Source organism: Somniosus microcephalus, chromosome 22 (assembly GCF_052327205.1).
Source record: "Somniosus microcephalus isolate GS21.2 chromosome 22, FLI_Smic_1.0, whole genome shotgun sequence".
Taxonomy (NCBI): Eukaryota; Metazoa; Chordata; class Chondrichthyes; order Squaliformes; family Somniosidae; genus Somniosus; species Somniosus microcephalus.
Genome location: NC_141008.1, coordinates 3035220 through 3050959, shown reverse-complemented (window position 1 = coordinate 3050959; position 15740 = coordinate 3035220). Strand labels below are relative to the sequence as shown.

The 15740-nt window shown below is 46.5% G+C and overlaps 1 protein-coding gene across 1 annotated transcript in view; it reads right to left on the bottom strand.

Moving 5' to 3' along the window:
• The window catches only part of LOC147101991 (putative G protein-coupled receptor 139), a 28271-nt gene extending 13001 nt beyond the window's left edge, over positions 1 to 15270 (bottom strand). Inside the window, exon 1 of the mRNA XM_085965064.1 lies at positions 14967 to 15270. Within this exon, the coding sequence (XP_085821190.1) occupies positions 14967 to 15189 (223 nt within the window). The 5' untranslated portion in view covers positions 15190 to 15270. The remainder of the gene's footprint in view (positions 1 to 14966) is intronic.
• Between the last annotated feature and the right edge of the window lie 470 nt (positions 15271 to 15740).

The following is a 15740-nucleotide window of genomic DNA, read 5'->3' as shown; positions in this document are numbered from 1 at the left end:
TTTGGGAGAAAAAAAATCTGGGAAATTCCTCTCCGACCCATCTAGGCGATCGAAATTCTTCCAGGAGATCACTCTGTCCCTATATCTTCTGCAGTAATTACCTTCTGTAAAGGCGATTTCCACCCCAGCCAGGAACAGGAATAAAACCATCTCCTGAAATCTAACACAGAATTAGAACACAGTAGGAGCAGAACCAAGCTACACGGCCCCTGGGCCCACTCCACTACACACAGGGCCATGACCATTCCGAACCTAGACACATGTCCAATTTCCTGCCTGCTCCCCGTAACCCTTAATTCCCTTTACTTCCAGGAAACTATCTATTTCTGTTTTATATTTCTTTAATGATGTAGCTTCCACAGCTTTCTGGGGCTGCAAATTCCACAAAACTACCACGTCTGAGTGAAGAAGTTTCTCCTCATCTCAGTTTTGAAAGAGCAGCCTCTTATTTTAAGATTATGCCCCCTAGTTCTAGTTTCACCCTTCATTGGGAACATCCTCACCGCATGCACCTGAGCAAGCCCCTTCACAATATTATATGTTTCAATAAGATCGCCTCTCATTCTTCTGAACTCCAATGAGTAGAGTCCCAATCTACTCAACCTCTCCTCATCTGACCATCCCCTCATCCCCGGGATTCACCGAGTGAACCTTCTTTGTACTGACTCGAGAGCAAGTATGTCTTTTCTTAAGTATTCCAGGTGCGGTCTCACCAATACCTTGTACAACTGCAGCAATACCTCCCTGTTTTTATATTCCATTCCGCTAGCAATAAAAGCCAACATTCCATTGGCCATCTTGATCACTTGCTGCACCTGCATACTAACTTTTTGAGTTTCGTGCACCAGGACCCCCAGATCCCTTTGTACTACAGTACTTTCTAGTTTCTTGCCATTAAGATAATAACTTGCTCTATGATTTTTCCTGCCAAAGTGCATAACCTCACATAGTATTGTATTCCATCTGCCAAATCTCTGCCCACTTACTTAGCCTGTCTATGTCCCTTTGCAGGTTTTTTGTCTCCTCCTCGCTCACTACTTTCCGTCCCATCTTTGTATCATCTGCAAACATTGATATGTTACACTCGGTCCCCACCTCCAAATCGTTAATATAGATTGTAAAGAGTTGGGGACCCAGCACTGACCCCTGCGGAACACCACTAGTTACTGGTTGCCAATCTGAGAACGAACCATTTATCCCAACTCTCTGCTTTTAGTTAGAGAGCCAATCCTCCACCCACGCCAGAATATTACCCCCAATCCCGTGATTTTTTATCTTGAGCAATAATCTTTCGTGTGTGTGGTAAACCACTGTTTGTATTCCACTGTGCACATGCCTGGACAAGCCTCGGCTGACTCCTCCCACGAGTCCTAGTATAAAGGTGACTGCTCCCCAGCCCTTTTGTATTCTGGACCGGTCGACCACTCGAGGCAGACATTCATTCCTTTGTTCATAAAAGCCTTTAGTTACTCTCTTAACTCTCAGTCTTTTATGAGTAATTGATAGCGCATCAATTTTATTAACAACATTTTTATAATGGAGAAGATCCTCACACCAGCATGCCTGGACTTAGATCATCGGGAGGCGCACTCATCCACCAAGTTTACTCACTGGCTTAAGTGTTTCGAAAAATTCCTGATCGCCTCCGCTGCAACGGTCAAATCGGACGAGGACAAACTGGATGTCCTGACCTCCAAAGTGAACCACCGAGTGTACTCGGTCAACCAAGACGCGACCTCGTACGCGGACGCCATCAAGCTCCTCAAGGACTAGTACACGCGCCCAGTGAACGAAGTGTATGCCAGGCACCTTCTGGGGAGTCGTAAACAACCACCTGGGGAATCGACCGTGGAATACCTTCAAGGCACTGTCTGTGCTCGGCCAGGCCTGTGTGTGTAAGGATGTAAAGGCCGCCGTGAACACAGAGGAACTTATCCGGGACGCTTTGTAGCGGGCCACAGGTCCAACTACACCCGACAGCGACTGTTGGAGCAGAGTGACCTCGAGCTCAACAAGGCCTTTGAACTCGCACTTTCATTGGATGCAGCCTACCAGGGCATGGATGCCTACTCCTCTGCACCGTGGACGCCGCGGGGAATGACAGCCTGGGACACGGTAGGACCGTCTCATAGCGCCGTGCCACCCCAGCCACACCCCAGCAACGGCCCAACTACCGCAGCAGTGTCCCAAGGCCAGACAGCAGTGCCCCAAGGCCAGAAATGCTACTTCTGTGGCCAGGCAAAGCACCCTAGAGCGCGCTGCCCGGCGAAAAACGCGACCTGCTCGGGCTGCGGGAAGAAGGGACACTACGCTAGCGTCTGCAGGGCCAAAGCCATCCCGAACCCCAGCAGCGCCGCGTGTGGGCCATGCGGGCCGCCATCTTGGGCCTCCCCGGCCATGTGCGAACCACCAGTACAGCAGCCATTTTTGACACCTCCAGCCACATGGGGATCATGGACGCCGCCATTTTGGACGACAGCCGGAACGCAGCAGGCCCCCAACACCGCCTCATCTGATACCCGCAGTGACACACCGACCCCTACGCTGGCATCCGTTACACTGGACCAAGCGAGACCGCACCAGCTAGCCAGTTCCACAATGGACATTAAGGTAAATGGTCACGATACAATCTGCCTTTTTGACTCTGGGAGCACGGAGAGCTTCATCCACCCCGACACGGTGCGTCGTTGCTCTCTCCCAGTCCTGCCTGCGTACCAGCGGATTTCTATGGCCTCCGAGTCCCAGTCGGCGGACATCGGCGGCTACTGCATGGTGACACTCGTAGTAGACGGGACTGTGTACGATCATTTTAAACTCCTGGTCCTGCCCGACCTCTGCGCTGCCGTTCTGCTGGGGTTAGATTTTCAGTGCCACCTTAAAAGTGTTACGATGGCGTACGGTGGACCCCTACCCCCACTCACAGTCCACAGCCAGCAGCTTCCAAATTGCCCGCCGCGCACCAGGTGCAACCTTTCCACACTCAGAGTCACCACCCCCCCACTGTTTGCTAACCTCACCCCCGACTGTAAGCCCATCGCCACAAAGAGCAGGCGATACAGGGGACAGGATTTTCATTAAAACCGAAGTGGAGCGGCTCGTGAAGGAAGGGATTATTGAGGGCAGCACCAGCCCCTGGCGAGCCCAGGTTGTGGTCGTTAAGACTGGCGAGAAGCAGCGCCTGGTCATCGACTACAGACAGACAATAAATCGTTACACCCTGCTGGACGCCTACCCACTCCCCCGCATAGCTGATATGGTCAACCAGATCGCGTAGTACCGCGTATTCTCGACCATTGACCTAAAATCAGCGTACCACCAGCTCCCCATCCGCCCTGAGGACCACCAGGACACTGCCTTTGAGGCAAACGGCCACCTCTATCACTTCCTTAGGGTTCCCTTTGGCGTCACCAACGGGGTCTCCGTCTTCCAAAGGGAGATGGACCGGATGGTAGATCAAAATGCGTTGCAGGCCACTTTCCCATATCTGGACAATGTGACCATCTGCGGCCGTGACTTGCAGGACCATGATGCAAACCTCGAAAAATTCCTCCGCACCGCCCAACTCCTAAACTTGACATATAACAAGGAGAAGTGCATATTCCGCACAAACCGCCTCGCCATCCTTGGCTGTGTTGTGGAACACGGAGTCATCGGCCCCGACCCCGACCGGATGTGTCCCCTTATGGAACTCCCACTGCCCCACTGCCTCAAGGCCCTGAAGATGTGCCAAGGGTTTTTCTCCTATTACGCCCAGTGGGTCCCCTACTATGCGGACAAGGCCCGTCTGCTGATCAAGTCCACCTCTTTTCCCTTGACGGCAGAGGCCCGCTTAGCCTTCCACCGTATCAGGGAGGACATTGCCAAAGCCACCATGCACGCAGTGGACGAATCCATCCCCTTCCAGGTGGAAAGCGACGTGTCCGACTTTGCCCTGGCCGCTACCCTCAATCAGGCTGGGAGACCCGTGGCCTTCTTTTCACGAACCCTCCAAGGCCCGGAGACCAGACACTCCGCTGTTGAGAAGGAGGCCCAGGCGATTGTGGAGGCTGTGCATCATTGGAGGCACTACCTGGCCGGAAAACGATTTACCCTGCTCACTGACCAGCGTTCAGTTGCTTTCATGTTTAACAACAAGCAGAGGGGCAAAATCAAAAATGACAAGATCTTGAGGTGGAGAATCGAACTTTCCACCTACAATTACGAGATCTTGTACCGGCCCGGGAAGCTCAATGAACCCCTGGATGCGCTATCGCGTGGCACCTGCGCCAGCGCGCAGATCGATAGACTGCGGGCCCTCCACAATGACCTCTGCCACCCGGGGGTCACCAGGTTCTTCCACCTCATCAAGGCCCGCAACCTGCCTTACTCTATTGAGGAGGTCAGGACCATGACCAGGAATTGCCAAGTCTGCGCTGAGTGCAAACCGCACTTTTATAGACCAGACAGGGCCCACCTGATAAAAGCCACTCGCCCCTTCAAGCGCCTGAGCATTGATTTTAAAGGGCCTCTCCCCTCCTCTGACCGCAATGTGTACTTCCTCAATATTATTGATGAGTACTCCCGTTTCCCGTTCGCCATCCCCTGCCCGGACATGACCAGTGCCACGGTCATTAAATGTCTGAACAACCTCTTCACCCTGTTCGGTTTCCCCAGCTATATCCATAGAGACCGGGTCTCATCGTTTATGAGCGACGAACTCCGTCAGTACCTGCTAACTAGGGGTATTGCCCCAAGCAGGACCACCAGTTACAACCCCCGGGGGAACGGACAGGTGGAAAGAGAAAATGCGACAGTTTGGAAGGCCGTCCTGCTAGCGTTAAAGTCTAGGGGCCTTCCAACCTCCCGCTGGCAGGATGTGCTCCCCGATGCGCTCCACTCTATTCGGTCACTGCTCTGCATTGCCACTAACGCCACCCCTCATGAGAAAATGTTTGTCTTCCCAAGGAAGTCCACATCGGGAACATCGCTACCGCCATGGCTGACGTCCCCAGGGCCGGTCCTACTGAGAAGACACGTGAGGACCCATAAAACGGACCCACTGGTCGAGAGGGTCGACCGCCTCCACGCCAACACCCAGTATGCTTACATTGCATACCCGGACGGGCGGGAGGACACAGTCTCCATAAGAGACCTTGCACCCTCGGGGGCCGCAGTAACCCACTACTCACTACCACCCCCCCCACGATCCGATATCCAGCCCCAGCAGACGGCAGGCCTGGGCCCCGCGACCCGCTCGACATCTACGAGGACGACACGCCTGTGCCACTGCCTACGCTGGACTCGACGCCGGAAGCTCCACTGCCCCTGCCGTCGCCACGCCGATCACAGCGACAGACAAGACCTCCAGAGAGACTCCAATACACTAACTTTTAATACACTTCATCTCGCCGGACTCAATTTTAAACAAGGGGTGAATGTGGTAAATCACTGTTTGTATTCCACTGTGTACATGCCTGGACATGCCTCGGCTGACTCCTCCCACAAGTCCTAGTATAAAGGTGACTGCTCCCCAGCCCTTTGTATTCTAGACCGGTCGACCACTCGAGGCAGACCTTCATTCTTTTGTTAATAAAAGCCTTTAGTTACACTCTTAACTCTCAGTCTTTTATGAGTAATTGATAGCTCATCAGTGTGGCACCTTGTCAAATGTCTTTTCGAAGTCTAAATACATTACGTCCACTAGTTCCCCTTTATCCACCCTGTAAGTTACTTCCTCAAAAAACTCAAGCAAATTTGTCAAAAATGTCTTCCCCTTCATGAAACCATGCTGAGTTTGTAATATTAAATTATGTTTATCCAAATGTCCCGTTACTCTCTCCTTAATAATGTACTCTAACATTTTACCAACCACAGATGTTAGGCTAACAGGTCTATAGTTTCCAGCCTTCTGCCTACTACCCTTTTTAAATAAGGGTGTAACATTAGCAGTTTTCCAATCTGCCGGGACCTTTGCTGAGTCCAGTGTGTTTTGGAAAATTATTACCAATGCACCCACAATCCCTACCGCCACTTCCCTCAAGACCCTAGGATGCAAGCCATCAGGTCCAGGGGATTTATCCGCCTTGAGTCCCATTATTTTATCAAGTACCACTTCCTTAGTGATTTTAACCGTATTTAGTTCCTCCCCCGCTAGAGCCCCCTGTTTGTCCAGTGTTGGGATATTCTTAGTGTCCTCTACTGTAATGACTGGTACAAAATAATTGTTCAGTGTTTTTGCCATCTCCATGCTTCCCACCATTAATTTCCCGGTCTCATCCTCTCAGGGACCAATATTTACTTTAACCACCCTTTTTCTTTTTATTTAACTATATAAATTTTTATATTTTTTGCTAATTTACTTTCATAATCTATCTTCCCTTTCTTAATCAGTCTTTTAGTTATTTTTTGCTGTCTTTTAAAGACTTCCCATTCTTCCATCCTCCCACTAGATTTGGCTACCTTATATGCCGTTGTTTTTAGTCGGATACTATCCTTAATTACTTTACTTAGCCACGGATGGCTATCGTATCTTTTACACCCTTTTTTCCTGAGTGGAATATTTTTTTTTTGGATGTTGTAAAATAACTCCTTAAATGTACACCACTGATCATGTACCGTCTTACCCTTAAATCTATTTTCCCAGTCCACTCTAATCAATTCCGCTCTCATACCTTCATAGTCTCCTTTATTGAAGCTCAGCACACTTGTTTGAGAACCAACCTTCTCACCCTCTAATTGAATATGGAATTCAACCATGTTATGGTCACTCATTCCAAGGGGATCCTTTACTAGGACATTTTTAATTAATCCTCTCTCATTACACAGGACCAAATCTAAGATTGTTTGCCCCTGGTCGGTTCAGTTAACATACTGCTCAAGAAACCCATCCCTAATACACTCAATGAACTCATCCTCAAGGCTGCTCTGCCCAATTTGATTTGTCCAGTTAATATGATAATTAAAATCCCCCATAATTATAGCTGTTCACTTATTACAAGCCTCAACTATTTCCTGATTAATACGCCATCCAACAGAGTTGCAACTGTTCGGAGGCCTATAGACTACACCCACTGGTGTTTTTCTCCCCTTATTATTCCTTTTCTCCAGCCAAACTGTTTCACTATCCTGCTCCTTTGATCCAATATCATTTCTCTGTATTATAGTGATTCCTTCCTTTATTAACATAGCAGCCCACTTCCTCTCCCTTCCTGCCTGTCCTTCCTGATTGTTAAATAACCTGGTATGTTTAATTCCCTGTCATGGTCACCCTGCAGCCATGTTGCTGTAATGGCCACAAGATCATACCCATATGTCGTAATTTGTGCTGTTAACTCAATCATTTTGTTACGAATGCTACGTGCATTCAGATAAAGAACTTTCAAATATGGATTGTAACATTCCTGTTTTTTCCCTTTTTAGTACTTTACTTTTTACTCCATACCTTCTGTCGCTTCCAGACACGTTCTGTTTTTTAATTCCCCCACTGCTACCTAAATCTATGACCATCTCTGTTGTCATTTCTATTATTTGCTCTCTAGAAACCTCCCCCCCACTAATTAGTTTAAAGCCCTCTCTACAGCCCTAGTTATATGATTCGCCAGGACTCTAGTCCCAGCACTGGCCAAGTGGAGTGAAGGGATTTAATTCCCAGGGCTGCCTAGATTACACTGCCCGTGCCTCAATCCAGGAATTTCATTCCCTTGTCTGCCGAGATTACATTGCTCCCACTTCAGTCCAGGAATTTAATTCCCACGTCTGCCTAGATTATGCTTCTCCCGCCTCAGTCCAGGAATTTCATTCCCATGCCCGCGTAGATTATGCTGCTCCCGCCTCAGTCCAAGAATTTCATTCCCAGGGACACCTAGATTACACAGCTCCCACATTAATCCAGGAACTTCATCCCCAGGGCTGCCTAGATTAAACTGCTCTGGCCTCGCTCCAGGAATTTAATTCCCAGGGCCGCCTAGATTACACTGCTCCGTTCTAAATCCAAAAATGCAATTCCCAGGGCGGCCTTGATTACACTGCTCCTGCCTCAATCCAGGAATTTCATTCCCAGGGCCACCTTGATTACACTGCTCCCGCCTCAATCCAGGAACTTAATTCCCAGGTCCCTAAATTACACTACTCCCGCCTCAATCCAGGAACTTCATTCCCATGCACCCTAGAGTACACTGCTCCCGCCTAAATCCAGGAATTTCATATCCAGGGCCGCCTCGATTAGACTGCTCCCTCCTCAGTCGAGGAATTCCATTCCCAGGGCTGCCTAGATTACCCTGCTCCCACCTCAGTCCAGGAATTTCATTCCGAAGTCTGCCTAGATTACACTGCTCCTGCCTCTGTCCAGGGATTTCATTCCCGCGGCCACCTAGAAAAAACTGCTCCCGCCTCAGTCCAGGAATTTGATTCCCAGGGCTGCCTTGATTACACTGCTCCCGCCTCAGTCCAGGAATTTCATTCCTAGGTCCATCGCGTTTACACTGCTCGCACCTCTCTCCATGAATTCAGTTCCTAGGGATGCCTAGAATACACTGCTCCAGCCCCAGAGCTGGAATTCAATTCCCAGTTCATTTCTGTACTGCCTGAATCGAGAACAAGAATAAGAAGAACATATTTAGAAAGATTGACCTTACCCAGACTAATCTGTCATGGTGTTTGACCGAGGGGAAGAAAAATTTAAAGGAGCAAGGGGTTGGTACCAAGGAATCAAAGCAAAACGTTTAAAATATGAATCAATGAGATTAATAACCTGTAAGCTTCTCAATACTCCATGAAACGCTCTGGATGGCCCTGAAATTCGGGTAGGAGGCTGCCCACAGGTGCAAGCCTCCCAACTGCACTTACCTACTGCGCCGGCCATTGAGCTGTGGGCTCGTATGGGATTCCGATCCTGGGCATGCTCCAACTGCAGGCACGCAGTGCTTGTTATCCCAGGAGTGCAGTTAGTTCAAAACGTCCCCTGGGTTCACGTGGGCCATGGAGAGCCAATGGTAGCAGGGAATGCCCATTCATAAAATTGACAAGACGAGCTGTCAGAACTATAAATACTACAAGGACCAAAACAACACTAAAACTTCAAATAAACTTAACAAAAGATCACATTTTAAAAATATCTCTAAATTACATAAAATAACTATTTTAAACAATAATTTAAACTTTTGAAAGAATTAATTACATTTTATAACGGTGCTAACAATAAACTTACCTTTCTTTAAAGTATTTAAAAATAATAAACCTGTGAAAAAATGTTTTAATTTAAATTAATTCACCATTTACTTTGTTAAAAACAGGACTTGCTCCAGGTTTTTACATGTGTAACTCCTGGAGACTTACCCTCCCGGAAAAACATGGGGAAAAAAACATAAGTTCAATATACACGCACTGCCTCTACAGCGCATGTCTTCCACATCTGAACCCTTTCTTTAAAGAGAACGGAAGTTCTAGTTTCCCATGCATGTGCAGTGCATGCACGAAACTGGCACTTTCGCTGGGCCTACACGTGAGTACTCAACGTGTACTCATACGTGGGGTCCCGAATTTCTTTGCCATTGAATTCTCGCATTAGGTTGATTGGTTAGGTTAGGTTGATTGGCTATAATAAATTGACCCTTAGTGTTAGAGGGATTAAATACGTGGGGTTACGGGGATAGGGTGGGATATGTGTTGGTGTAGGGGTTACGGGGATCGGGTGGGATATGTGTCGGTGCAGGCTCGATGGGCCGAAATGGCCTTTATCTGCACTGTGGGGTTTCTGTGATTCTGTGATTCTGTGATCATCATACACACAGAACCATAACTATAAGTCAACATTCGCGAATCTTCCATCACCATCCCAGGCTGTGTCCTGTTCCTCCGTCAGCACAGGCCAACCAGTGGTGGGGGCACAGTGTTATACAGTCACGTGGGCGAGACCCTGCGTATCCTCAACATTGCCTAAGGATATAATGAAGTCTCATGGCTTCCACTCATATATGGGCAAGGCAACTTCCTGCCGATTACCATCTACCACCCTCCATCAGCTGATGAATCAGCTCATCTTCATGATGAACACCAGTTGATGGGAGCACCGAAAGCATGAAGGACACAAATTATTCTCTGGGTCGGGAGGGGGAAACTTCAATGTCCATCACCAAACGTGGCTCGGACGTACCATCATTAATAAAAAGGGAAGAAATAGATTACGAGTGAAAACTAGCAAGAAATATAAAAGCAGAACATAAGAGTTTCTACAAGTATGTAAAAAGGAAAAAAGAAGCAAAAGTAGACATTGCTCCCTCAGAGGCTGAGACAGGAGAAATTATAATGGGGAATAAAAAAATTGAAGATACGTAAAACAACTATTTTGTATTTGTCTTCACAGTAGAAGACATTGGTTGGAATCATACCTAGCACAAAGGAAGTTGGCTGTGGTTGTTGGAGGTCAATCATCTCAATCACATGACATCACTGCAGGAGTTCCTCAGGGCAGTGTCCTAGGCCCAACCATCTTCAGCTGTTTCTTCAATGACCTTCCCTCCATCATAAGGTCAGAAGTGGGGATGTTCGCTGATGATATGCACACTGTTCAGCACCATTCAAGCCTCTTCAGATACTGACGCATTCCGTGTCCATATGCAGCAAGACCTGGACAACATTCAGACTTGGGCTGACAAGTGGCAAGTAACATTCACACCAGACAAGTGCCAGGCAATGACCATCTCCAACAAGCGAGACTCTGTCCATCTCCCCTTGACATTCAATGGCATTACCATCGCTGAATCCCCCACTATCAACATCCTAGGGGTTACCATTGATCAGAACCTGAACTGGACCAGCCGCATAAATATTTTGGCTACAAGAGCAGGATAGAGGCTGGGGATTCTGCGGCGAGTGTCTCACCTCCTGACTGCCCGAAGCCTTTCCACCATCTACAAGGCACAAGTCAGGAGTGTGATTGAATAATCTCCACTTGTCTGAATGAATGCAGCTCCAACAACACTCAAGAAGCTCGACATTATTCAGGATAAAGCAGCCCGCTTGATTGGCACTCCATCCACCTTCAACATTGTCTCCCTCCACCACCGGCGCACTGTGGCTGCAGTGTGTACCATCTACAAGATGCACTGCAGCAACTCGAAAAAAGCTCCTTCAACAGTACCTTCCAAACCCGCGGCCTCTACCACTTAGAAGGAAAAGGGCACCAGATTCATGGGTACATCACCACCGACAAGTTCCCCTCCAAGCCACACACCATCCTGACTTGGACCTGTATCGCCGTTCCTTCACTGTCGCTGGGCCAAAATCCTGGAACTCCCTTCCTAACAGCATTGAGGGTGTACCTCCACCATATGGACTGCAGCGGTTCAAGAAAGTGGCTCACCACCATCTTCTCAAGGGTAATTAGGGATGGGCACTAAATGCAGGCCTAGCCAGCCAGCGATGCCCACATCCCATCAATGAATTAAAAAAAAGACAGAAAAGGCATGCCAAAATGTTGGGGAACCACCAAGGGTGTAATGAGTGTGAGGAACCTAACCAAATTAAAATAAGTAAAGAAAAGGTACTATCGCAACTAATGGGACTAAAAGTCGAAAAATCTCCTGAATCCAACGGCCTACATCCTAGGGTTCTAGAAGATGTGGCTGAAGAGATAGTGGATGCATTGGTTTTGATCTTCCAAAAGTCCCTAGATTCTAGAATGGTCCCAGCAGATTGAAAGGTCGCAAAGGAGGGTGAGAACACACAGGGACCTTCAGGCCATTTAGCCTGACATCAGTCATCGGGAAAATGTTAATGAAGTGGCATCAAGTCATTTAGAAAATCATAACATGATTAGGCAGAGTCAACATGGTTTTATGAAAGGGAAATCGTGTTTGACAAATTTATTAGAGTTTTTTGTGGATGTAACTAGCAGGGCAATCAATGGATGTAGTTTATGTTCATTTTAGAGCAGAGATGTTTCATAAACATAGAATTATACAATCATAGAAATTTATGGCACAGAAGGAGGCCATTCGGCCCATCGAGTCTGTGCTGGTCACATAAGTGCTATCCACCCTTATCCCACTTTCCAGCTCTTGGTTCGTAGTCCTGTAGAGTACGGCACGTCAAGTGAATATCCAAGTACTTTTTAAATGTGATGATGTTTTCTGCCTTTACCAACCTTTCAGGCAGTGAGTTCCAGAGCCACACCTCCCTCTGGGTGAAAACATTCGCCTCGTCTGCCCTCTAATGATTCTACCAGTTACTTTAAATCTATGCCCCCTGGTTATTGACCTCTCTGCGAAGGGAAATACATCTATCGAGGCCTTTCATAACTTTATACACCTCAATTAAATCTCCCCTCAACCTGCTCTGTTCCAAAGAAAACAACAACCCCAGCCTATCCAATTCTTCCTCGTAGTTAAAATTCCCCACTCCTGTACCCTCTCTCGTGCAATCATGTATTTCCTGCAATGTGATGACCAGAACAGTACACAGTACTGTAGCTGTGGTTAAACTTTTGTTTTATACAGTTCTAGCATAACCTCCCTGCTCTTTTATTCTGTGCCTCGGATATTTAACTCAAAGTATCCTGTATGCCTTCTGAACCAATTGATCTACCTGTCCTGATACCTTCAGGGATCTATGGACATGACATCCAATATCTATCTGTTGCTCTATATTTCTCATTACCCTACCATTTATTGTGTATTCCCTTGTCTTCTTAATCCTCCCCAAATGCCTTATCTCTCACTTCTCTGGATTGAATTCCATTTGACAATATTCTGCCCACCTGTCCAATCCATTCATATCTTCCTGCAGTCTGCAGCTTTCTTCTTCATTAGCAGCCACACAGCCAATTTTGTATCATATGCAAACTTATTAATCGTGGCCCCAACATTGAAGTCTAAGTTATTGATGTATACCACAAAAAGAAAGTGACCTAGTACTGAGCCCTGCGGAAGCCCACTGAAAACAGCCTTCCAATCACATAAACATCCGTCGACCATTACCCTTTGCTTCCTGATACTGAGCCTATTTTGGGACCAACTTGCCACGTTCCCTTGAATGCCATGGGTTTTTACATTTTTGACCAACCTGTCATTTGGGACCTTTGCTAATATCTATGTGAACTACATCAAATGCTCTACCCTCATCGACCCTCCTCGTTATGTTCTCAAAAAAATCAATCAATTTACTCAGGCACGACCTTCCCTTAATAAATCCATGCCATCTGTCCTTGAGTAATCCTTGACTTTCTAAATGCCGATTTATACTGACCATTAGAATTATTCCAATATTTTTTTTAACGCCGATGTAGGCTGACTGGCCTGTAATTACTTGGTCTATCTCTTTCTCCCTTTTTAAACAACGGTACAATGTTAGGAGTCCTCCAGTCCTCTTGACCATGTCAGTAGCCAGAGAGGTTTGGAAAATGATGGTCTGAGCCTCCGCTATTTCCGCCTTCGCCTCTCTTAACAGCATGGGATACATTTCATCCAGGCCTCATGATTTATCTACTTTCAAAGATGCTAAACCCCTTAATGTTTCATCTCTCACTATGTTTATCTCATCTAATATTTCACACTCCTTCTCCTTAACTACAATGTCTACATCATCCCTCTTTTTGTGAAGACTGACACAAAGTATTTATTTAGATCCATGCCCACGTCTTCCGCCTTCACACTCTGGTTACCTTTTTGGACTCTGAAAGGACCTATCTTTCCTTAGTTATCCTTTTGTCCTTTATTTATTTGTAAAATATCTTTCGGTTTTCCTTGCCAATATTTTGGATGCCCTCGCTGTGCTTTCCTAGTTACCTTTTTACAAATTTCACCCCTACACTTTCTATACTCCTCTTGGCTTTCCATATTATTAAGCTCTTGGTATCTCTCTAAAGCATCCCTTTTTTTGCCTTACCCTACTCTGTCTGCCCCTTGCCATTCAGGGGGCTCTAGGTTTGGGAGACCCTTCCTTTTCAGGTATTGGGAACAAATTTGCTCTGAACCCTGACTATCTCAACTTTGGCTGCCTCTGACACTGATTTCCCTTAAAGTTGCTGTTTCCAGTCCACATTTGTAAAATCACGTCTCAGCTTAGTAAAAGTGGCACTTCCCCAATTGAGAACTTTTACACCTGGTCTATCTATGTCCTTTTCCATAAGGGGCGATTCAATAGAGATGTTGAAAACCATGCTGGCTTTTGATAGAGTGAGTCAGTTTCCAGTAGCAGAATGGAGGGTAACCAGAGGGCACATATTTAAGGTAATTGGAAAAAGAACCGGAAGAGAGATGAGGAGAATTTTCTTTACACAGAGTTGCTTGGATTTGCAATGCACTGTTTGAGAACGTGGTGGAAACAGATTCAACAGTAACTTTTGAAAGGGAATTGGATAATTAGTAGAAGGGGAAGTTTTACAGGGCTCTGGCTAAAGGGTAGGGCTATATAGATAGCTCTTTCAAAGAGCTGGCACAGACATGATGGGCCGAATGGTCTCCTCCTGTGCTGTGCCATTGTATGAGTCTTTGAGCAAGAGATGGAGAGCGAGATGTGGGAGGACAAAACCGAGAAAGAAAAATAGAGACAGAATGATTGGGAGAGTTACAGAGGGAAATAAATTAACTTTAAAATGGGAATTGGACAAACACTTGAAGGGGAACAAATTGCAGGACTATGGGAAAAGAGCAGGGACTGGGACTAATTGTAGGGGTGAGGCCATGGTGGGTTTTGATCTTAAGGATGAGGACCGAAGAAAATGGCTTGCTCTTCCCAAGATTTAAGTAACAAAGAGTAATACAGTGAAATGTGGTTTACAGTTCCAATTTCTGTATATAGGGACTTACCAAGGACACCAACAGCAGCACAGAAGGAAGAATAGTAATACAGTTAGCAAAGGATTGCATAGTTAATAGCTGGAGAGAGAGACTGACCTGGAACAACAACCACCGTCAGGAGGGGAGAGTAAATGACAAGCACAGTAATACAGTAAAACATGGTTTATAGAATAGCTGGATAGAGAGACTTACCAGGAACACCAACAGCAGCAAGGAGCGGATAGTAAATGTATTGAATAAGCAGAAGTGCCATATTTATCCGATCAGCTAATGATAGATATTTATAATGATCTAAAAGATAGTCAAACTGCCAGCTGAAAAACCTGCCCATTGTTGTAACATTCCAATCTACTGTTCTCAGATTCCAACCCATTCTTGTAACATTCCAATCTACTGTTCTCAGTTTCTGAACCATTGTTGTAACATTCCAATCTACTGTTCTCAGATTCCGGCTGCCGCTCTGTGATGCAGCGCGCTGATCCCTGTTGTTGCCGGAGGCGATGCTCTCACTGAAACTATGGGATAACACATTGAAAGGAGTCCCTTAATAATAGAAGAGGGAAAATCCTGCACTGATACAATTAGGGTCCATAGAGACTGACATTAATTACAGTCACTGAACAAACAAATTCAGTTAACACGTGCAGACTGACATTAATTACAGTCACTGAACAAACAGATTCAGTTAACCCCGTGGAGACTGACATTAATTACAGTCACTGAACAAACAGATTCAGTTAACCACTTTCAATCCAGCACTTTTTGTACCACAGTAAAGTAGAACATTTCCCCGGTCTGGATGGGATGTATGAGGGTTGATCAGGGAAGGAATGGTGGAAATAGCGCAGGCTCTGTCCAGAATATTTCAATCCTCCTCGGATATGGAATTGGTACCAGACGATTGGAGGGTTGCAAATGTTAAACCTTCTCTAAAAAAATGATTGAGGGATAACCCAAGTAGCTACA